At 38.1% G+C, this 22,675-nt stretch overlaps 1 protein-coding gene across 3 annotated transcripts; it reads right to left on the bottom strand.

Annotated features, from left to right (window-relative positions):
- Window positions 1-10,565: 10,565 nt before the first annotated feature.
- On the bottom strand, window positions 10,566-22,318 carry ccp110 (centriolar coiled-coil protein 110). Of its 3 annotated transcripts, none has more exons than XM_077527217.1 (14): window positions 22,119-22,318; window positions 21,534-21,685; window positions 19,528-19,734; window positions 16,760-17,852; window positions 16,571-16,692; window positions 16,193-16,337; window positions 16,013-16,122; window positions 15,811-15,927; window positions 15,202-15,303; window positions 14,988-15,104; window positions 13,971-14,044; window positions 13,777-13,845; window positions 13,561-13,611; window positions 10,566-12,557 (listed from the first exon to the last, which is right to left on the bottom strand). In XM_077527217.1, exons 2-14 carry the CDS (start codon window positions 21,678-21,680, stop codon window positions 12,473-12,475), a joined length of 2,439 nt encoding a protein of 812 aa, XP_077383343.1. In that variant the 5' UTR covers window positions 21,681-21,685; window positions 22,119-22,318; the 3' UTR covers window positions 10,566-12,472. The 3 variants fall into 3 exon arrangements, 2 of the variants coding, with proteins under 2 accessions (XP_077383343.1, XP_077383229.1); XM_077527103.1 differs by having other exon boundaries at window positions 13,561-13,613; window positions 13,780-13,845; XR_013284325.1 differs by having other exon boundaries at window positions 12,466-12,557; window positions 13,561-13,613; window positions 13,780-13,845; window positions 14,988-15,094.
- Between the last annotated feature and the right edge of the window lie 357 nt (window positions 22,319-22,675).

Below are 22,675 nucleotides of genomic sequence, written 5' to 3'. Positions count from 1 at the left end.
CCTACATTATTTTCTATTTTTTTTTCTTTTTTTTTTCAATTTAAAGGTTTTTTTATTTACCTACTTTTATATATTTTTAAGTGTTTAACAGTTTAATGGTTGTTAATCACCACCTCTTTTAGGTGTTTTTTGTCAAGTGCATCTCTAGTTTGGTGCTCGGGATTTCAGGTAATCTGTTTTAGTTTTATGGATTTTTTGTTCAATTCTCTTAATGTTATGTCTTTAAATGTTAAAGGTCTTAGGGATATTACCAAGCGTAAAGCAATCTTTTTGTTTTGTAAAAAATCAGAAGCTGACTTAATATTGCTTCAGGAAACACATTCTGGTGAGTCAGATGTGAAATTTTGGAAAACACAATGGGGACATTCATCTTACTTTAGCCACGGTACTAATCACTCTGCTGGGGTCTTAATTTTCATTCATAAATTTAAAGGGGATGTTCTTGAAACAATGTCTTCAAATGATGGCAGATGGGTGATTGTAGTTATTAAACAAGACAATGGTACTTTTATTATCTGCAACATATACAGATTTAATTCTCATGCTCTTAATAAGTTACTATTTGATTTATTAATTTCAAAAGTGAAATATCTCAATAACAAATACCAGGATGCACTCCTTATTCTTGGTGGAGATTTTAATGAGTGTCTCGATGACATGAAGGATAGATATCCCCCTAAATTATCCCAAACGTCTATAAACAATAATCTTGTGTCATTGCTCTGTTCCAATCTCTCTGTGACTGATGCTTGGAGATTTCTTAATCCTAATGAGGTGGAATTTACATGGTGTAATAGAAGTATGACATTAAAATCTAGAATTGATTTATTTTTAATATCTTCATCCTCCCTTCAATTTGTTAAAGAAGTTTATCATCAATATGCACCATTAACAGACCACATGCAAATCATTTTGAAGTTGGGGATAATCCAAGACAAGCCTGGTCTAAGAGGATACTGGAAATTTAATAATTCTTTACTTGGTGATAAATTGTTTAATGAATCCATTAAAACCTTAATATATAGCACTCTAATTGAAAAGGCTGACAATAACGTTTGCCGGAAATGGGAATTTTTCAAATTTAGGGTCCGGTGCATTTCCATTAAAAGAAGCAAAGAACTAAAGAAAGAGAAAAATCTCCATGAAGCTGAATTGCTTGCCAAGCTTGACTATTTGCGCCTGGTCTGAAGAAGAAGCCAGGTAAAGGCATGGCAATTGTGGGCACAGGAGCGGTTGGTGACCATATTAAAACAGTGACGACAAAACTGGTGAGTGTCTTCGCTACTAAATTCTTGCCTGATCTGGACACAGAGACATTGTCTGACTACCTTCGGAAGCAGCTTGGACGCGAAGTGGCTTGCCAGAAAATAGTCACTGCTAATAATAGATTCTCCTCATTTAAAGTTACTGCTGAGTGTCAAGAGGTAGCTGAAATGTATAACCCTGAGATATGGCCGAACGGAGCCTATGTGAGACGCTTTTATGAGCAGCGCAGCAGGGCTGGTGTTACTGGCTCGAATGATGCTAGCTTGGGAGCGCAGATGAGTGGGGCTTAGGTGGGCTGCAGCATTCGCTAGATTCAACATGGGTTTGAAAGTCCTGTCGTACAACTGTCGCGGTCTGCGTTTGGGGCAGACTGTGGAGGATCGAGCTCGGCGAATGGTTGTTGATCGCCTGTTGGAACAGTGTGATTTGCTGTGTTTGCAAGAGACGTTTCTGACAAAACAGGATCTAGAGGGATTGAACTCAATGAATGATAACTTTCATGGAGCAGGAGAGTCCAGCGTCGACATTAGTGATGGAATAATACGTGGACGTATTCCTGGAGGAGTAGCAATTCTCTGGAATAAAAGACTTGATTCCTGTGTAAATATAATTAGGCTCGGAGTGGACTGGTGCATAGCAATTCAGTTGACATGTAACGGAAAGGAATGTGTAATACTGAATGTTTACACCCCATATGAGTGTACTTTTAATGAAACTGAGTATTTATATAGATTAGCTTTTATGAATTCTTTTATACAGGAAAATAAGTGTTCTAATGTATTTATTATTGGGGACATGAATGCAGACATTACTGATAGTAAGTCACTTTTTGCAAATCATTTGACACAGTTCTGTGATGACAGTGGCTTGATTTTGTCATCCAGAGACCTACTGCCTGTAAATAGTTTTACATATATTAGTGAGGCGTGGCATACGACCTCTTGGTTGGATCACTGTGTCGCAACAGCGGACGCACACGCTTCTCTGACAGATATGAGCATCCTTTATGATGTATCAACAGCTGACCATTTACCATTTGGGATGGAGATAAATGATCAATTGTTGCCTCTAACGGAAAACTGTTGTAATGAAAGTAGACTGTATTTGGATTGGAGTTCTCTCGCACAAGAAGACATTGTATTATATTGTGCAAGTACGGATATCTTATTAGAAAATATACATCTGCCTCGAGAAGCAGTAGTGTGTAGAGATAATAACTGTAAGAACTCTGATCATATATTAGCTATTTCTTCTATGTATGAGGATATAATGGATTCATTGATTAGGTCAAGTAAATGTTTTCAAAAGCCTAAATTTAAAAAGAAAGTAAAACCGGGATGGAATGCTCATGTGGCAGAATTCTATGCAAAGGCACGTGATGCTTCTAGAGAGTGGATGCTGGCTGGAAGGCCAAGATGTGGTCCAATTTATGAGTATAAGAGGGTCACTAATGCACAATATAAATATGCACTACGCTTCATTGTAAAAAATGAGCAGGCAATGAGAGCTGATTCTATGGCCAGGAAACTGCAGTGTAACAACACATATGAATTTTGGAAGCAGGTTAGGGCCATGAAAACAAAAAATTCTCTACCATGTGCTGTTGATGGTAAAACTGGAACAGATAATATCTTGGAGTTATGGCGGCAACATTATAGTAGGTTATTTAATTGTGTACAGAGTAACACTTACTGTGTGAATGAAGTTGACAGCTCAGATACAATCCTTGGTCATGAAGTACTGAAAGCTATCTCCAATTTGTCAAATAATAAAGCTATTGGTTTGGATGGCATCTCAGCTGAGCACTTAAAGTTTGCAAGTGCGAGGTTACTTCCCCTGATCTCCATTTGTTTCACAGCTTTTTTTATTCATGGGTTTTTGCCTGACTCCATGCTAACTGTGCTATTAGTTCCTGTTATTAAAGATAAAGCTGGGAAGATTGGTAGTTCAGATAACTATAGACCAATTGCTTTGGCCAGTACTGTGTCGAAAGTTCTTGAAGCAATATTGCTGGATAAAATCTTAAAAATTGTTACATCCTCAGACAGCCAGTTCGGTTATAAAGCAAATTTAGGTACAGATATGTGTATCTATGCTCTTAAAGAAATTATTAGTAAATATAAAGCTCAGAATTCATCCATTTTTATGTGCTTTTTGGATGCATCCAAGGCCTTCGACAGGGTAAATCACAGGAAGCTGTTTATGAAGTTGATACAGAGGGGTGTGCCAAATTATATTGTTCGAATTTTAACCTATTGGTATGCTCAGCAGACGATGAGAATTAAATGGGGGAACAGTGTCTCCTTACCATTTCGCGCTACAAATGGGGTTAGACAAGGGGGGGTATTATCCCCAGTTCTTTTTAACCTATATTTGGATGAGCTGTCAGTAAGGCTGAAGGCATGCAATACTGGCTGTTATAGTGGTGATTTGCTGCTAAATCATCTGATGTATGCAGATGATTTGGTGGTTTTCAGCCCGAGTACTGCTGGTTTACAACAATTGCTCAACACCTGTGCTAGTTATGGTTTGGAGCATGACATCAAGTATAATGCAGATAAAAGTATGATTATGATATGTAGAACGAGGGAAGACAAAGGTCTGACATTTCCTGCTTTTTATCTGTCCAATATTGTGCTTCATGTGAGGAATAAAATAAAGTATCTGGGACATATATTCACAGAAGATCTGTCTGATGATGATGACATGTATAGGCAATGTAGGACATTATACGCACAAGCAAACACTCTGGCTCGCAGGTTTGGTTTCTGTACGGACAAGGTGAAGATCGAATTGTTTAAATCATACTGTACACCGCTGTACACAGCTCACCTGTGGTCAAACTACAAGAAAGGAAGTTTGCAAAGGCTGCAGGTGGCCTACAATGACGCTTTGCGGGTGCTCCTTAGGAGACCAAGATGGACTAGAGCAAGTGAGCTGTTTGTTACAGCTAGAATAAACGGATTACAAGCTACTTTGCGAAAGCTTGTATACAGTTTTATTTGTCGCTTGAATAGGACTATGAATGAAGTTGTGCTGTCTTTGACTGATATTAAGTGTAGTGCTGTACGGTATCAGTCTAGGATGTGGAAACATTGGTATGACTGCCTGATGACTGTATAACAGTCCCCCTGTTTTTTATTGTTTTTTATTGGTTTTTAATGTTTTTTATTGTTTTTTATTGTTCTTTTATTGTTTTTTGATGGTGTATATTTTGTTATTCGTTTGTATTGGACTTAGAGTCTGGAATAAAGTTGAAGTTGAAGTTGAAGTTATTTATTAAAAAATAATAGTCTCACCTTAGACGAGGAACTTGAATTGAAGGATATTCAACTACAGTTGGATCAGATCTACTTGGACATGGCAAAGGGGGCATTTATTCGATCCAGGGCCCGATGGTTGGAGGAGGGAGAAAGAAATACTAGTTATTTTTTCGCGCTAGAGAAAAGAAATTTCAAAAGAAACTCTTTGACTGCTATCAATATTGATGGAAATCTCTCTAAAGACCATAAGTTAATATCTTCTTTTGTTAGTTCTTTTTATAAAAATCTATATGACACTAAATTTAATGTAATAGATTGTGAGAGTTTTTGGGAAAAAGTTAATTCTCGTATCCCCTTGATTAATGAAGATTTCCGATTATCTTGTGACTCTAAATTGTCTTGTGAAGAAGTTAAGGATGCCTTGATGTCTATGAAAAAGGGGAGGTCCCCTGGGATCGACGGCTTGTCTGTTGAATTCTATACCCATTTTTGGGATCTCCTACATATTCCTTTAATTGCCATGTACAACGAATGCATCAGTCAGGGAGAGATGACTACTACAATGAAGCAAGGGGTAATATCACTTATCCCCAAACCAAATAAAGATACTTTATTAATAGAAAATTGGCGCCCTATTACTCTTTTGACTATAGATTACAAGATACTGGCCTTGGTTTATGCGAATAGATTAAAAAAAGAGCTCCATTCTATTATTGCAGAAACACAGACAGGATTTATGAAAAATCGTCATATAAGTTGTAATATAAGACTGATTTTAGATCTGATAGATTATGCGGACAATGTTAAATCTAAAGCACTTATTTTATTTATGGACTTTTATAAGGCTTTTGACACTGTTGAGCATAATTTTCTTTTGGAATCTCTTAGAGCTTTTGGCTTTGGGAATACGTTTATTGATATTGTCCGTATGTTTTACAATGGTATTAATAGCTCTGTCATGATAAACCAGAGTACCTCCAGTAGATTCCCTATTAATAGCGGGGTCAGACAGGGCTGCCCAATTTTCCCCTTTTTGTTCATTATTGTTACAGAGCTATTATCCATTTATATACGTATGGATAGAGATTTTGAAGGGATCTCAATTTTTGGCAGAGAACTTAGGATTTCTCAATTGGCTGATGACACCACTTTGTTTTTGAAGGACAAGAACCAAGTTGCTCATTCAATAACTTTGATTGAAGGTTTCTCTAAGGCATCAGGTCTAAAACTGAATAAGACCAAATGTGAAATATTATCTTTACATGACTCTGAAGACTCCGTAATAGATAATATCTCTTTGAAGGCATCAGTTAAGTATTTAGGAATAGTCATATCTAAAAATATTACTGTTAGACAACATCTAAATTTTTCAGATAGAATTAAAAAGGTTCGAAATATATTTGGCTTATGGCTTCAAAGGGATTTGTCTGTAATAGGAAGGGTTCTCCTTTCTAAAGCGGAAGGCTTATCTCGTTTTGTTTACCCATCGCTATCTCTTTTTGTGAAGGAGTCAACAGTCACTGAAATAGGTAAGATATTTTTTGACTTCATTTGGAAGAATAAGTCTCACAAGCTCAAGAAGCGGGTGCTATCCAATAGCAAAGCAGAGGGGGGTTTTGAAATTTTGAATTTTTGTGACGTTGTTAATACATTTAAGATTACTTGGTTAAAAAAATGTCTCTTGAACCCAGACTCAATTTGGTTTTTTATTCCCAATTCGATTTTCAACAAAATTGGTGGACTACATTTTCTTCTTCAATGTAATTTTTTGCCAAACAAACTGCCCGCCAAGTTATCAAATTTTCATCAACAGGTCCTTCTTGCTTGGCTTATGGCCTTTGTTCATAACTTTTCACCCCACAAAACTTTCCTTTGGAACAACTCTACTATACTTGTCAGAAACAAGTCTATATTCCTTCATACTTGGTATGAAAGAGGAATTAAGCATGTTTGTAACTTATTTGATGAATCCGGTAGTATGATGTCTTTTGAACAATTCATGTCTGTGCATAATTTTCCAGTTCCTTTCAAGACCTTTAACTTAGTAGTACGTGCTATTCCAAATGGGCTGATTCAACTTATGGTGAATCATTTAAAATATGATAGAACTGTTTTAACACTTCCTATTTTGAAACTTGATGGAATTGAATTAACAGACACAAAATGTAATAATAAACATATACGCCAGATTTTACAAAAAAAGAACAAGAATTGTACCAAGAGGAAAGTTTTTCTGGGATTCTAAAATTATAGATATAAATTGGAAAAGAGTGTGGCTTTTACCTTACAAATAATGTATTACTAATAAAGCCAAGGTCATACATCTTAATATTCTACATAATATTTATCCTACTAATTATTTGATATCAAAATTTGCCGATATTAGCAACCTTTGTTCTTTTTGTGAAAATGAAGTTGAAACTATATCTCATTTATTTTATGACTGTGTGATTACGAAACAGTTTTGGTGTGATTTAGTGGCTTTTTTCTTTAAAGCCTCTAAAACCCCTTACAATCTTCATCTAAAAGATGTTGTTTGCTACTATAGTAACTCAGAAGACAAAAACTTTGAATATTTACTTAATTTTGTTATTCTTTACGCTAAGTTTTTTATTCACAAACAAAAACTTTCCAAGTCTAACCCCAGATTTGTGTGCTTCCTTCTGGAATTGAAATCCGTTTTCAAAACTGTGAAATTAGTCAACAATAAGAAAAGCAGTAAATTGTCGAATCTGTTAGACGTTTTTCTCGTATGATGCTTCATTTGTGTAATATCCAGGGATGGTTGAGCTGTTTTCATGTCAAAGCTTATTATTATTATTATTATTATTTTTTTTTTATGTGTGTGTATTTTACTATCTTGAAACTGTATATCGATTTCTGTATCTATGTATGCAAGTCGCATTATTAAGTGTAAAGCTGTGTTGAACTGTTAATAAAGCATTTAAAAAAAATAAAAATAAAATAAAAAGTGCTGGAAGGCCATTCAAAATGGTGCACCAGAAAGACGAGTTTGTCTCCTTCAGTATTAAACTCAGTTTTAAATGAGGAGAGACACATTGTCATTAAAAATTCCAGCAGCTGACGGCACTGGAAGCATTTATTTCAAAAGTAAATATGAACGGACTAACAATGACATTTACGGCTGTCGCGAGAAGTGAAGCCATCGGCGGCCCTCCTGTCTCATATGCGAGCAGCGGGCGCGAGCAGAAAAAAATTGGGGTATTTTAATTGTGAATGATCCAAAGTCCAATGCTTTTCAATGCATGGATCACAGAGAGCTTCCTTTCACCCTCAGTCTGACTATGTGGTGGTTATCACGTTATCTATTATTGAATTAGCATATAGCGTTTTAAACTAGCTAATTAGGTGGCCATTCGGCTAATTTATGCTCATTTGTTTGTGCTGTATGAGACATATGCTACTTCACAACAAAATGATTATTGGTAAGGAATAGAGGGCAAACAACCAATACAATTTCACTGGATTCATAATAAGTTACCTGGCTGGTGGAGGAGCAGGGGAAGGAGATGGTGCGTGCGTGTGTTTGTGTCTTGTTACTGCGACCAAGTGGCTAGCGGTCACGTGACAAACGGAGAGCGAGAGAGAGAGAGAGAGAGAGAGAGAGAGAGAGAGAGAGAGAGAGAGAGAGAGAGAGAGAGAGAGCTCGGACGGTGCTAACCCCACCAACCACACACACGCACACACGTTTAATCATGAAGCTTTTCTTCAGATTGTGTCAACACTGACCTGTCCTCAGTAAAGTGTTTATTATTAAATAAATAAATAAATAAATAAATAAACGAACTTTCCAAAGGGCACTTTAGGCAGAGGGCCAAGGGTGTCAGCACCACTAGGGGTCTACCTGTGCACGCCTATGGAAAAGTCCCTCAATTTATGGCTGGCATGAAAACAAGAGTTTTTGTATTCATGAGGCGGTGGGGTGTCACGTTGAAAGGCAAGAAGAGAGCAGAAGAAGGTTTGATGTGGGAACGGAGCGAGGGAGGGAGTTGATGGAAGAAGAGCTGCAAGAAAAGGCGACAGTGTTTTCTTTCCCAGAATCCCGCGGGATGCAGTCATGAGAGCACTTCGGCCGGCGCCGTCAACATTGGGGAGACGAGAGCTCGCCCTTTTCAATGTGGTTGGTACTTAGTTTCCTATTCAAAAAAATGAATGAAACACAAGCTAGCACGAGGCACACTGCACTCATACAGGAAACCTTAGCTCACAACTACAACAATGGGGATTTTCTTTAGTGTTTAGCGCATTTTCTGTTGCTTAAAACCGTATTTAAATAGTTGAGGATGTGAAATACGATCAAGTTACCACTGTCTGTCTATATCTTGAAATGTTAAGCTCAATAAATAAAACTAAGAAGTAATAGTAATACAAAGCAGCCTTATTTTATTTCGATAAATATAATAATAGCAACCCTGGTGAGGATAAGCAGTTCAGAAAGTGGAATGATAGATGTTAACAGATGGATATTGCAACTTTTCAGCATTAATACAAAAGAAAAAAAACTAGAAAATGTTTAAAAAAAAAAAAAAAAAAAAGCAACCTTATACAGAAAAATCTAAACTTTTATCAATTTTTTTAATGTCAAAATAAAAAAAAAATATCTACAAAACATATACAGTAATGACAACTTTTTCTCTGAAAATTACAATTTATCTTGAAAATTAGAAGACAAGACTAATGTTCCAACTTTTTACAAATAAAGTTTTTTTTTATCTAGAAAAATACAACTATATAAAAAGCCATCTAGATTTAAAGAGATAAACAAAATACAATATTGCTACATCTAATCTAACATAACTTTTTATCCAGAAAATAAGACTAAGTAAGATGACTTTTCTTTTCAAATACTGACATTTATCTTGAAAAATAATACTCTCAAAAAATAAGACTAATATTACAATTTATTTCTCATAAATTAGGACTTTTGATGAAAACTACTGTGCAACTTGATTTATTTATTTATTTATCCAGAATTTAAAAATAAATTAGAGTTACTAAATAGAATGTAATCTAGAAGGTATGCAACCTTTTAGCTAGTAAAATAAGATTACAATGACATGTTTCTGTAATTTTCTCATGTTTATCTTGAAAACTGAGAAAGTTGTGATTAATATTTCATTTTTTTCTCATAAATTATTACTTTTTGTCGAGAAAATATTACTTATTATTCTTCAAAAAATTAATCTTTATTCACAAAAATATGACTAACAACATTTTCAAATACATTTTATTAAAATACCCAATAGTTTCCAAAACATTCAAATGTTGTGTAGAAATATTTGTTTCCTATTAATTTAATTATGTAATTTCTTTTTTAGATTTAGTTAACTTGGATTTTTTAAAAAAGAAAACATTGAATGACGCCAAATCAAAGCCTGCATTTCCTGTACGCTGTTATATGGTAATAGAGCTGCTTTGAGTTTGCGAAAAATCATAATGTAAAACAAAATGTTTGTTGTAGGGCGTCGTGTTGCCTTTGGTCTTGTTGCTAGGGAGCAGTTTGTGTAAAAATACTGCAGCGTTACTAGGCCTGGAAGGAGAGGGGATAAGAGATGGAAGGTGGGTTGGTGGTCACATGTGAAATGCAGAAACTGCAGGGACGAGGTGGAGCGGCCCCTCGTGCCATCTATCACGTAGCATCAACTGCCTTTTATGGTCCCCGAGTGGAGGGCGAGACAAAAGAAGGGAAGAGTCGCGGGAGAACACAGAGAGGGTGTCAGGTTGGTTGTGTTTGGTTACTGGGTAACGAATGAAGATCACAATCTCCTGGCTAGTGAAGCATCACAAGCACCGCTCATTTATTCGGCAAGAGACAGTGTTGAAGAAAAAGGCGTACGTAAGCAAGAGGATGATAAAACATAAAATAAAATAAAAACGTCATAATGTCAGGTCTGGGTCACTGCGCATGAAGTTTAACTCAAAATGAAACAACACCGCAGAAGGGCCCATCACCCACACGTGGAGTTTTGGTCACGTTCCACTATGTGTTCATCAGTAAATTACATCTGAAACTGATTTTGCAGATGATTTCATCATTTATTCTCATCATACAAAACATAATGAAATCAATAGTTGAAATGAAAACATACACGTTGGAACTGCAATGTCAGTAGGCAGACAACATCAACACGGCACAAATATGTTAGCTATATGTGATATATTTATGTTTATGTAATTATTTGTTTGTATCCAAGAGTGGGGCCTGCAAACCTACATTCATATCAAGACCCTGTTCAATTTTGGTGCAGATCTGAATAAAGGTAAAGATCCCTTTACACACAGTTTTTCCTAATTTTTCAGTGAATTATGCTAAATCTCAGTCCCAAAAATGAAGCATATGCAGTAAGTGGGGATCTATGAGGCTACTTTAAGATTGTTTTATTTTTGTCTTTTACTCTATAAAGGGGCATTAAGGCCACATATGTTGCATTTCTGAAAAAAAACAAAAAAACAAAAAAGAAATTATGAGGAAAATAATGATAGTTTATGAGAACAAAGTGGTTGATCACTCTATTTAATGTTTACTTTTGTCTCCATATTTCTACTCAATAACTCAACAGCACAGTAATGATGAAGCTGTAATAAAGTGAAATTGTGCCAGTGTGTAAACAAATACATTCAGATTTCGCTTGGTGTTAATTTAAGACAAAAGTTACGCATCAATAAAAGGCAAATTCAATACCATTAAAATAGAAACAAAAAGACAATCAAAGCCCTTAAAGTCCATGACAATATCAGTTGATATAAATTTAATTACAAATTCTGTGCTGTCACTGTTAAACATCTCTACTTGGCAGCACTGGGTGATGGGAACACTCATTTCAGACTATGACAGATAATAAAGGCATTGTTCATTAGGCACAATTTCCAACAGGATTTACATAGTAAGTCACTATAACTGCTGCAAGTTTTGCTACTCAAGTCTTGTTCAATAGCACTCTCATTGAAATATTTGGAAATGTAGTTATAAACACAGAAAATTATTAAAAATGTAATATACATAACATACATTTTTTTCCATTGCATTTAACTACTAATTAGAGCCGTATCTTGACTTATGAGTGACCTGTCCTCAGGTTTTTTGCGATGCAAGCCGTCGCTCATCTGATTTTTTGGTTTTGTTTTCGGTGGCAACAAACTTCCCAACAAGCAGCATAGTGCTTGCTTCAAGATGTTTATTGCCACTGTAGGTAAACGTTTACCTTAAAACTAAACATAAAACCAAGAAAATGACACAATGAAACTTACAAAGGTACGCTAGCTTAATGATAGCACACAACACCACATACGGGCTAACAAAACTAGCATTGATGTTGCAAATCGATACTCACTTTAATACTACTCGGGATGTTCCATACCACCATGTTTTTTCAGACCAATACCAGTACGAGTACTCAACTCTTGAGTAGTCACCGATAGATACCACCAGTACATTTGATAAAATTTCCCTGGAAAAAATAATGACTGCTATACAGTATTTAAATCACCTATATATCCCTTGTTCCTTACAATGGGATGAAATGAACGGCAAATTTGTATTCTATGTCTAGTTCCTGATCGTGAAATAGCCACAAGAGAACAGCCAATACTTCTATCAGCTGCTATCATGAGTACCAATACTCATACCACTTGAAGCAACTGGTATTTGAAGAGAAACAGTGCACCACATGTACACAGACAATATATTAATACTAACAGGCATATTTTTTATCCTCTGGGGAAAACAAGTATAGTCATGGAACACATTAAAATTGTAAGTCAAGGTACCACTGAATTCATGGTTCTAATTCCTTATAGTTGCCATTTCAACTAAAGTTTTACTTACCAAATATGGTTCTCAAGGGCAACATCAGTGCGAAACAAAATTAGTGGTTTATGTTGTATTTCAGAATGATGTCGTCATGGGATGTGTTTGCCACCTGTTAGCCCAGAGAGTGTTGCTTCTTCAGATTCTTCTGGTTGTCTGTGCGCTTCACTCTGGCTTCGGGGGTCTTTTTGTACCAGCTCCTGACAGGAAACACCAGAGACCAAGAATCAGTGCATCGATATCCATCAATCTATCCATGAAGAAATGAAGTTGGAGATTGAGATACAGCAACAACGTCCCCAAAAATTACACTGAACTTTTTGATTCCTTTTTTGCATTTTCACCTAAAATGCCAGGAACCTTTAGTTCTTAGGTACTTGTTAGAAGTAAAAGGTTCAAATGACAGACACTACAAACCTTACGCCAGCTTGGACCCCTACCTAGCACTACCCTAGTTTTGCTGGGGTCCAAAAACACAATGGTCCTCTAAACGTCCCTAGTTCTGGTATAAAGTTCCTCCTACAATCAAAATGTGCTATTTGGAAAAAATGTTATACTGTCACTTGGCAACAAGTTCAGTGGATATAAAAATGGTTTGTGATGTCAAAAATGAGACCAATCTTTTAATGACAATTATATGTTTTTCTCCTAATTAAAAAAAAAAGTTGATTTTTAATTGTTTACATGTTGTCATTAATAACAATATTCCATGAGTCTTGAAAGATCCATCAAAATGCTCAAAGACACCTGGCATACAGCAAGATAGGAAGTTCTGGTGTGAAAACGTCCGACAGTGAATGAGTTTATTATTTTTCATTCATATTTTAAGTTGTATTGTATTATTATTACAATAGAACACAATTATTATTGCAAACAAATGTGTTCACTAATGTTATTCCGCACATATCAATAAATCCAAAACAAATAAAAGCCTAAATCTACGTGAAAATCGCGATGGTTATCTGAATGGGGGCTGTACACAAGGGATATCCCCACAATCGGACACATTTAGATCTTTTTTGCACACAAATCAAATTACAAGTGTAAACACTGTGAGATGATTAATGTGGGTCCCGTATTATTACATCACTGAAAGCTGCCTTTTATCATGGGATTTCCCCTAGCTCTACTGCAGTTTTTATACCCACTGTAGCATGGGAGCCAACAGTTAAGTACTGTACGGTGAATGAGACATGAACTCACCCCTGGCGGTTGAGCTGACTCGGGACACATTTTTGGACTTGGACTTTTGAACTCTAGGAAAGGAATAAATCAGTGCAGATTTCTAGGCATACGGAAATAATAATAATAAAGCCCAGAACTGGGAAAGACAAAAGACAACAGTAAGAAGGCAGCATATGTTCAAAGATTCTGGGCGCATGGACTGAAAAAGCTTTGAGTGTAACCGCACATTTCCACTACCTGATGGGAGTGGGACTTTTTGGCTTCTGCATCACCTTTCGAGCCTGGCTCGGTGATTCCCCCTCCCTGAAAGAGCCCACAGTGATGTCACTATGCTGGATCTCATTATTACTAACATAAACAATTGGGAAAAATGTCCCATTCAGAGTGGATTTTTTTTAGTTGCTTTTTATTTTCCCTTCATACATTACCTCTTTTTTCGGTCCAGAGATCTTTGTGTGGCAGCAGACAGTACCGCTCTCTCCTTTTCTTTCTTGGCTTTCTCCTTCACAATGGATACACTCAGTCACATAAATAAATCAAGTTTTAAACAAGATATACTGGTATTTATGGTGAAAGGAAAAATGTATAAATGTCTTTTTGTGTACAGTTTTAAATGTCAAAAAGTTATTTATTTTCTCATATGTAATTTCCTTTTTAAGATTTGTGTAAAAAAAAACAACAACTATAAAGTCAAAAGGAACATTCACATTTTATAAGTTTAAGACTTGAGAACAGTAGACCTTGTAGAAAAGGTTCAGTTGAATTTTTTTCAAGCACATTAAGCTGTTTTGATGTGACATTATTCAAGTCAAAATCAACACATAGTATTAGCTGAAACCTGATTAACTCCTGTATTTAGTATTTTTTAAAATGCACCACCATGTTGAAAACATCTGTGGTCCAACAGCCTAATTTCTGGAGTACATTAAACTTGACTTCTGTGACAAATTTCAAGTTGAACACACACGAAGAAGGTTTTTCAAAACTTTAGAATTTGACAAATATACCTCCATAAGGAAAACATATACCACATAAACCTACACTTGTGTGAAAATGTTCAAATCCGAAGAAACAAACTGCCTTGGCTGATGATGCGTTATTTAATATTTGTGCCTGAAAAAAGGTGCCACAAATGAACACTAGATTGACTTTTTTTTTGTCAAACAGCTTAAGATAGAAACATCAAAATACACAAATGCAGTGAGGGCAACTTTAAGCTTAATAACAGCGCCACCATGTGGCAAACTTGTTTGGTTTAAGTTTTTTTTTTTTTTTTTTAAATAGAAAAGTCAGCTAGACTTGGCCTGACAAACTATTTTAACTTCAGGAATAGCGAAGTGAAATGTACAGTAAATGTACAGTAAATGTTAACAATCCTATTAACTACTAGGTTAACAGCTTGCCGGCCAGAAACTTGCATAGACCCATGAGATGGTGCTGGTTACCATGTCTCTTTGCTTCTTCTCAGCGCAGAGCTCCCTGTCCTGCTGCTGCAGTAACAATCGATCCCCAAGTGGTATTTCAAAAAAGATTTCATGGATGTCATAGAGGGCTGCACGTAACTGAGAAAAACGTAAACAGCAACATGTAGAATGAAAGAGAACATTAAGCAGTAGTGACTACTGTCAATGCCAGCTTCTGGTTACGGCACATTCGTACCTGGGCTCGAACTCTGTCCTGCAAGGAGATGTCCTGTGCTGAGAAATTGCTTCTCTTCTGTGGACCCTCAGTCTGGAAGGAACTAATGAACTCCTGTGTGTCCTGTAAGGACACAAAAAAACATTTAGAAACAAATTTTGCCCCACTTTAATCCAAGTTAATTATATATTAGAGTAACAATAAACTAACAAATTCCTGCACACTGAATAAAAATACGAAGAAACTAGTCCACAATACTTTGGGCCAAAAGTGGGCCAAAGATGGGCCAAAATAAAAGAACAGGGATCTTGGATTTTCTCTTTTATAGTGGTAGAGCAAATTTTCTTGTCTTGTAAACACTTTAACCAGAGTAACAAAATTCTGGTGTTTGTGCATAAAAGTGGTTTCCTACAAAAAAACAAAAAACAAAACAAAAACATGTCTCTTTCTTAAATCTAGGTTGAAGAAAGAGTATGAGAAATTTAAAGTTAAATGAACACATGACTACTCAACTCATGGACGTGGCCGAAATCTGAACTCAACTCTTAAAAAAAAAAAGAAAAAAGAAAAAAGAAATCTGAACTCAACGATGTGCCATTCCAGTTCATGTTGCGAGCGTTTAGGCCTCACCATGACGGTCTGACGCAGATGTTGGACCTTGTGTGTTTTGAGAAGTCGACGCACGAGGAAGCCGCGGGCCATGGCGCCGATTCGACACAATGCTCTCTGCTGTTCTGCTTTCAGAGCCTGCGAATGAAACATGTTACTGCACAGATCGGAACATTGATGGAGTTTGAGAAAATAAAGTCCCAGTAATCATACGCATGGTCACCTGACTTAGCCTTGCTTGAGGTTTGTGGGCTGGCCAAGTAGGCCCTTGTAGGTAGACGGGGGACTGCGCAGAGGGAGAGGTCACATTTGAACTAATGGGACTAGGAAAATCTGGAAAAAGAGAAAGAGAAGCTGTGAGTCATCAAATGTAATGTTCAAACTGAGCATGCTGATGTGGTACCTTTACGGTGACCTGGTGTTATGACAGATGGACTAACAGCTGGAAGTCCGTCATTCCCAGACACACGCTTCCACTGACAAGAGTCTGAAGTCTGGAGCTTCACATTCTGCTGCTCCTTCAGTCTTCTTTTAGTCTCTTCAAACTCCTTTCACAGTACACACAAAGTAGTGAGTTGTGCAGTTGGCAATATTCTATTGCAAGTCAAGGTCCTTGTGGATTTCATACGACATACATTTTAATGTTAGGAATGAAGCACAATGAACTAGTTTATCCATTCTGATTTGCAAACAAATTCGGGTTACCTCAATGTTGTAGGAACGGTTCTCCGCCGTAAACTAACAGTTTATTCACAAAAATAGTTGCGAAACATATGCTCACCATACGGAGGCGCTCTTGTTCTTTCTCCTGCTGGGCCAGGAGCAGTGACATCTGGAACGCATGTTCTTCCTCCAGACGCCTTTGCATGTCTTCCAGAACCTGCGCTCGCCTCTGGGTCTCTTCTGTGTGCCAAAATGTGGTCGTAAATTTTTTACACAACTTTTGAAACTATCATCCTTGATAACATACCTGTGTTACTGGCATGTGTGTCTCCTACAGGTCTGAGGGAAGTTGGAGAGGTTTTGTCACAAAGCTCTTGAGGATCATCAGGCTCCTTCCTGAACGTAGCTTCAGGGGAAATGTGAGGTCTCCGCAGATACGGTGACGGATTCTCTACCTTGAATGAGTTGTTCAAGGGGGCAGCTGTGTTGCGCCAGCTTGAGGGCCGCATCGTGACTCCCGCTATGAAGCGAGGTGCCCTTTCTTGACTGCGGTCAATGTGATCGGATCCAGTGTGGTCAATGTGCAGCTGACCGTCCATGGTTTGGCAACGCCGGCGGAACGTTGACGACAGACGATCGTGTTGCCCAATTGGGCTAGGCAATGAGGGGCTCACGGGACTATGGGTTTCCCGCATTGGACTGATGGCGCAATGGCTCAACTGATGGCTACCGCGCCTGTTTAGACCAGCCCCGCCATTGCTCATTACCGGGGACCATGTGGCTCCAGGGAGCACCTCTTGTCTGTCCGACAGAATAACACCTTCCCCTGGCATTCCTGGGAACACGATGTGGATGTTCCCTGTAGAGAATGGCCGTGGTTTACGTCCCTGAACCTGAGGCCTAAAGCTGGACTCTGGACTCGGCTGCCAATTGAACTGATTGGGAAGAGTTGGTGATACAGGCTTTTGAGACTTGGGATCATACATATTTTCATGAAAGGGAATCTTAGGAGGGCCAACGGGACTGCGATGCAAACTAAAGCCAAACTCAACACCACTTTTTGGACTAAACATTTCTTTTTCTGAGACAGCCTCAGGTGAAGGTGTTGAGATGACAACTTTTGACGAGTCCTTACTCGGCTCCCTCTTCACATCCTCTTTTGTTTGCTTGAGAAGGCTGTCCATACTCATATCTTCTTCATCACTCTTATATTCAGTCTCCAGCTTCGCCTCATCACCAGTGATAAGACCATTGAGGATGGGGGTAGTTGGATGACTGCTAGGATGAAATCCAACTCTAGGGTCTGTGGGAAGTCCGGGCGAGTCAGTGATCAGTGTGTAACCATTGAGTGTTGTTGCTTTGGGACTTGGTGACATTTCAGCCTCGCCACTTGGTACTTTCTGTTTCGGGATTAAAATTTGCAATGAACAATCTTTGAAACGACCTGCAATTAGTCGAGTATTTACACAGGACAAGCGGTAGAAAATAGCTGGATGTAGTGATGGCCAAATGAAGCTTCATGAAGCACTAAAGCTTCCCAGACAGTGGTTTTACACATGGTTCAAAGCTTCATTTGCTTTACATCGCCAACAAGTGGTCAAAATACCAAGCGGTAAAATATGCAGAATGAAATAAGATCATAGGCTAAACAGTGACAAGACTTCCAAGAGTAGCAATATTGAAGTTTTAGCAGTAGGTGTTTAATGCAAATATAGCACACCGGGAAGAAAAAAAAAAATAATAATAAGTACAATGTTTATGAATATAAATAAAGAGTTTAAAACTGTCAAAATCTAGGAAGGACAAGAACATAGTGCATAAAAGGGTCAACTGTGCCAACTGAACATGATACATGACAACTTGCAACATGTAAAGATAATTTCATACAATGACTAGACCAGTCGCATTTGAAAATAAAGGTGCTAACTCACAAGTACTTCTACACATTAAGCATTATTTTCTCACACACAGAGTGACTGCCTAACTCGCCAACTAATTTGAAGCTCACAACAAAAGCTAACACCCGCAAAGCAGCACGAGGCCTCCAGTTTTATGAAGTAATGACACACTATGAACCAATAATGTCATTGCACAAGCCGAGGCCTCGTTTGTCATCAATTTTCTTGGAAACGACACACGCTCCAAATTGGGGCTTCATTTGCCTCGCCCACTCTTGCTCGATACCCGCTCCAAAGCCTCTGAACATTTCGTCACATCACTAGATGGATGGATTCTTTGAAACATAGGTACACAAACCCTGTGGAAGATCGTTTAAAACCATCCATCCATCCATTTTCTTGACCGCTTATTCCTCACAAGGGTCGCGGGGGCTGCTGGCGCCTATCTCAGCTGGCTCTGGGCAGTAGGCGGGGGACACCCTGGACTGGTTGCCAACCAATCGCAGCGTTTAAAACCATGTTCAGAGAAACCACTATCAGCAGCCAGAAACCACACCAGCATGTACTTCACAAAAACATTACTCACATCACATATAACTTGAAGTTGAATGTTAACCAAGACCTTAATTCCAACTTGTGTTTTCCAGCCCTATGCATCATGCCTGTGTCAAACAATCGATGGCAGCACTGTCTGATCAGAGAGAGGCTTAATGTTTTCTACTTACGGCCCAATTGAAGTAACTACACAGGTCTAGCAAGCAAATTAAGTTTTCAAAGAGTGGACAAAAGTGCAACATCATTGGGTTAAGAATAGGAGAGTCTGTTGGGGAAAGTCTGGTGTCAGACAATCTGTAGTCAAGTATGTAAATGTTATCAGGGAAACTGGGATATACTGTGCTTGTGCTGCATTCTGTAGAAGAGTCTTCAAGGAGAAAACTTTACTTTGAATTAAGATGTTTGAAATTCATCATCATCATCATTTGTTTCTTCCTAATATTACAAATACAATTTCTTCTTCTTATTATTATTATTATTATTATTATTATTATTATTATTATTATTATTATTATTATTATTATATACATCCAGCTACTTATAAACTACTTGTCCTGCTTAGCTGCAGCATATCCCGGGTTATTTTGCACAGTGTTGAAGGTAAGGACTGTATTGAATATACCTTGCAAACTGGTTTGTTGCTATTTGTTTCATTTTCTTCTGGAACCAGACCAGAGCCCGGGCATCCCTGCGACTGCGCTGTACAACTCACAGGTTTATTTTGAACTTGGGCCGAGGGTTTGCTGTTTTGCTGATTCTGCCGCTCTGTTTCCAGCTGGACCGCCCTCAGTCTGAGGTCACACATCTGTTGACGCTGCTCTGCATTCAACTGTAAAAAGAAAACACACAAGTCCAAAATTTGATGAATTGATAGTTGAGAATTAAGTGCATTGTGAGGACTTGATTGTTGACTATAATTACATCTTGAAGTAATTGAGGCAAAATAGAATGTAGTACTGCTAACTTATTATTTCAACAAGAACTAGTATGCTGTATGTTCTTTATATTGTATGGGTGTTGTGTGTATTTAATGTTTGATTTATGGAATGTTTTAAGGTATAGTTGGGAGTTAGCCATGACAATGCTAACAATTTAGCATTAAAACAGATGGATCAAAGGCTGAGAATGATAGCTTCTTTGTGGGGTTAAGCCGGTTACGGTTTTGGGTTATGGTTTGCATTTATGGTTTGATGAATGTTGGGGGTTAGGGTTAGTGTTGGGGATTCAGGTTTTGATTTAGGATTTGTGTAAAGTGACAGTGTGTCATCTATAGAGCTATATAGTATTAATTCATTTAAAAAAAAAACAACAGTATTGATTTCAATAATATGCAAAAAAATATGTTCTATCCCATCAACATACTTTTAATATCTAATCGGTAACTATATTACACAGCTGGAATCTCACCTTACAAGAGGCTGACATGCTTCACCACCATCTTCCAGCTACGGATATCCGAAGGGCTATTTCGCAAATGTAATTAGCCCTGCAAGTGTTTGTAGCTCCTGTAGGACCCAATGGGTTGACCTTTCACAGCTGGGGCCTGCAGGTAGTCATCACCGAGACCCGTGATTCGGGCTCCCACCACTTGACACATTCTGCTGTGCCCTCACAAGTGTTTACTAGCTTTTTCTTTACTAGCTTCTCCCACAAGCCACTCTTGCTAGCCACTCCAGCTGATGGCTCTGACTAACACATGCTGTCTGCTCTTGTTAGCTGCTCGGGCTAAATCCGGCTCACTGTGTTTCGGCGTCGCTCGCTGGGGTTCACACCAATTGCCAAGTTGCCGTCGCTCGCAAGATGCTCATTTGGTCACACAAAATAAGAATTAGTGGTAGGCTTGCGAAGTCTAACTGCATGAGCTTCGGCTGCATTCTATGCGATTGCGACATCTAGTGGTCACTTATCACACACTGTCACTTTAAGGTTTCTGGTGTTGTTTTAGTTCAGGGTTCTGAGTGAAAGATAAAGTGTTTTTGGATTCACGTTCTGGGTTGCAGTATTGATTTTGGTGAAGGTTAGGGCCTATGCTTTGAGGTTAGGGTTATGCGGATTTTTGGGTTGGGCTTCTGGAATCTGGGGTTTAGGGTTAGGTGTTGGATCAGTGTTTTGGTGATGGTTAAAGGTTTTGGGTTTGGGTTTAAGTTATGGGTTGCAATAGGGTAAGATTTATTGTTAGAGTTCCGCGTGTTATGGGTTGGAGCTTGTTTTAGGGATATGGGCTGGGAATTCGGTCAGTTTGGTGGGTTAGGGGTCCTGATTAGGGTTTTAGCTTAAGAATCAGGTTTGGGATTTTAGGTTCAAGCTAACTGCTCGTTTTTTTATTTTTTTATTTTTTTTAATGAGGTTTTTGTACAATTTCCAGTTTTTTCTTTCCCAAGAATCCATATCTAAACATGGCATAAAGTGACACTTTTCCCATGTGATATAGAACACAATCTTGATGATCCTCATCAACAGTTGTGCTTTCTTTCCCTGCCAACAACTGATCTGATAAAGACTTCAGAAGTCACATGTCCCACAACATTTAGAAGTGTTACTGTTTTTATATGTTAAATTAATTTTGCTGCACGATACACACTGCCTTAATAGCTTTTGAGGCCTCACAAGTGTACATTTGCTCCTTACCAGAGGGGACAGGGCAGCTTTCCCACAGTAGACGATGACAGATGAGTACGTCACGATCGGCTCACATGTCGTTCTCTTGAATTTACCCTCCTCCTGCAGCGTGGCCACACTTCTAAGGCAGAATTCCTCATAGCTTTCCATCCACATTGCCGCTGTTGGATTGTACGGACAGTTTAATGCACACTTGTGTCAATATGTGATTGCAGGGACAGGGTATATAACAAATAGAGGCTCTGGTTGTAATCGTTTTCATCACATTCATCAAATTCTTGCCATTCCTAGCCTGACTCATCTCACATACAGAAACAGTCTGCCAAAGACTGATCTGATCCGCCCCACCCCCATTAAAAAAAATACATAAATAAATAATAAGCATTACAGTGACCAAGGTCAATGACACTTTCAGTCAGTCAAGCAATAATGCAAGATGAAGTCCCACTGACCCACATTTATATATATATGATCATATAAATTGGTTTAATTATGAAATATATTTCTTAGTGTAGCTATTTCGGGATGCTGTACTACAGATGTTCACAATTCACATGACACAGCTGATCCACCCAATGCCATCTCATTGCCTACCCACGCCACGAGGAAACCGCGACGTTTCTCCTCCTTTCCTCTCCTTTCTTGCTTTCGGTGATACCTTCGGGTCGTGTTCGTGGGGGGTTGGGGAAACGATAAAGCAACAGCAGTCATCAAAAACCTCGCGTCTGTCCTCGCAGTGCCGGCTTGCCCATCACCGCCGTCGAAGTCCCCTCTTCCGGGCTACAACAGCGCCTCCAAGCAACAGAGCGAGGGCTGCGTTCCATTACGTTTCACATACTAACTGTTCGCCCCACGGCACACAAAATTGCTCGCTCCTTGCGATATAAATCCTATAAGAACAAAATATATGACAAAATAAGGCAAGTACATTTTTTTTTTTTTTGTCCAAAATCACGAATTAAACAAACACCGGAAAACTAGGAAAACAATAGGAGGTATAATAGATAGAAATGTAACGAGGTCTTTCTGTTACCTTATCTACATCATACATGCCATTGAACACCAGCGCGGAACATCGGCTGAATTCTCGACATCAGACACATTTTATGCTAGTTTAACAATAGCGTCTTAACAATGGTTATAACCTTAAT

This window comes from Festucalex cinctus, chromosome 1, assembly GCF_051991245.1.
Source record: "Festucalex cinctus isolate MCC-2025b chromosome 1, RoL_Fcin_1.0, whole genome shotgun sequence".
Taxonomy (NCBI): Eukaryota; Metazoa; Chordata; class Actinopteri; order Syngnathiformes; family Syngnathidae; genus Festucalex; species Festucalex cinctus.
This window is presented reverse-complemented; position numbering and strand designations above follow the sequence as displayed.

What these genes read in the sequence shown, in the direction of transcription:
- ccp110 (XM_077527217.1), bottom strand. Translation starts at nt 21,680, where the DNA reads ATGTGGATGGAAAGCTATGAGGAATTCTGCCTTAGAAGTGTGGCCACG. An exon ending in AAGCTGCCCTGTCCCCTCTG is followed by an intron (nt 19,735 to 21,533) that starts GTAAGGAGCAAA and finishes TTCTTTTTACAG; the next exon opens with TTGAATGCAGAGCAGCGTCA. An exon ending in GCAACAAACCAGTTTGCAAG is followed by an intron (nt 17,853 to 19,527) that starts GTATATTCAATA and finishes ATCCCGAAACAG; the next exon opens with AAAGTACCAAGTGGCGAGGC.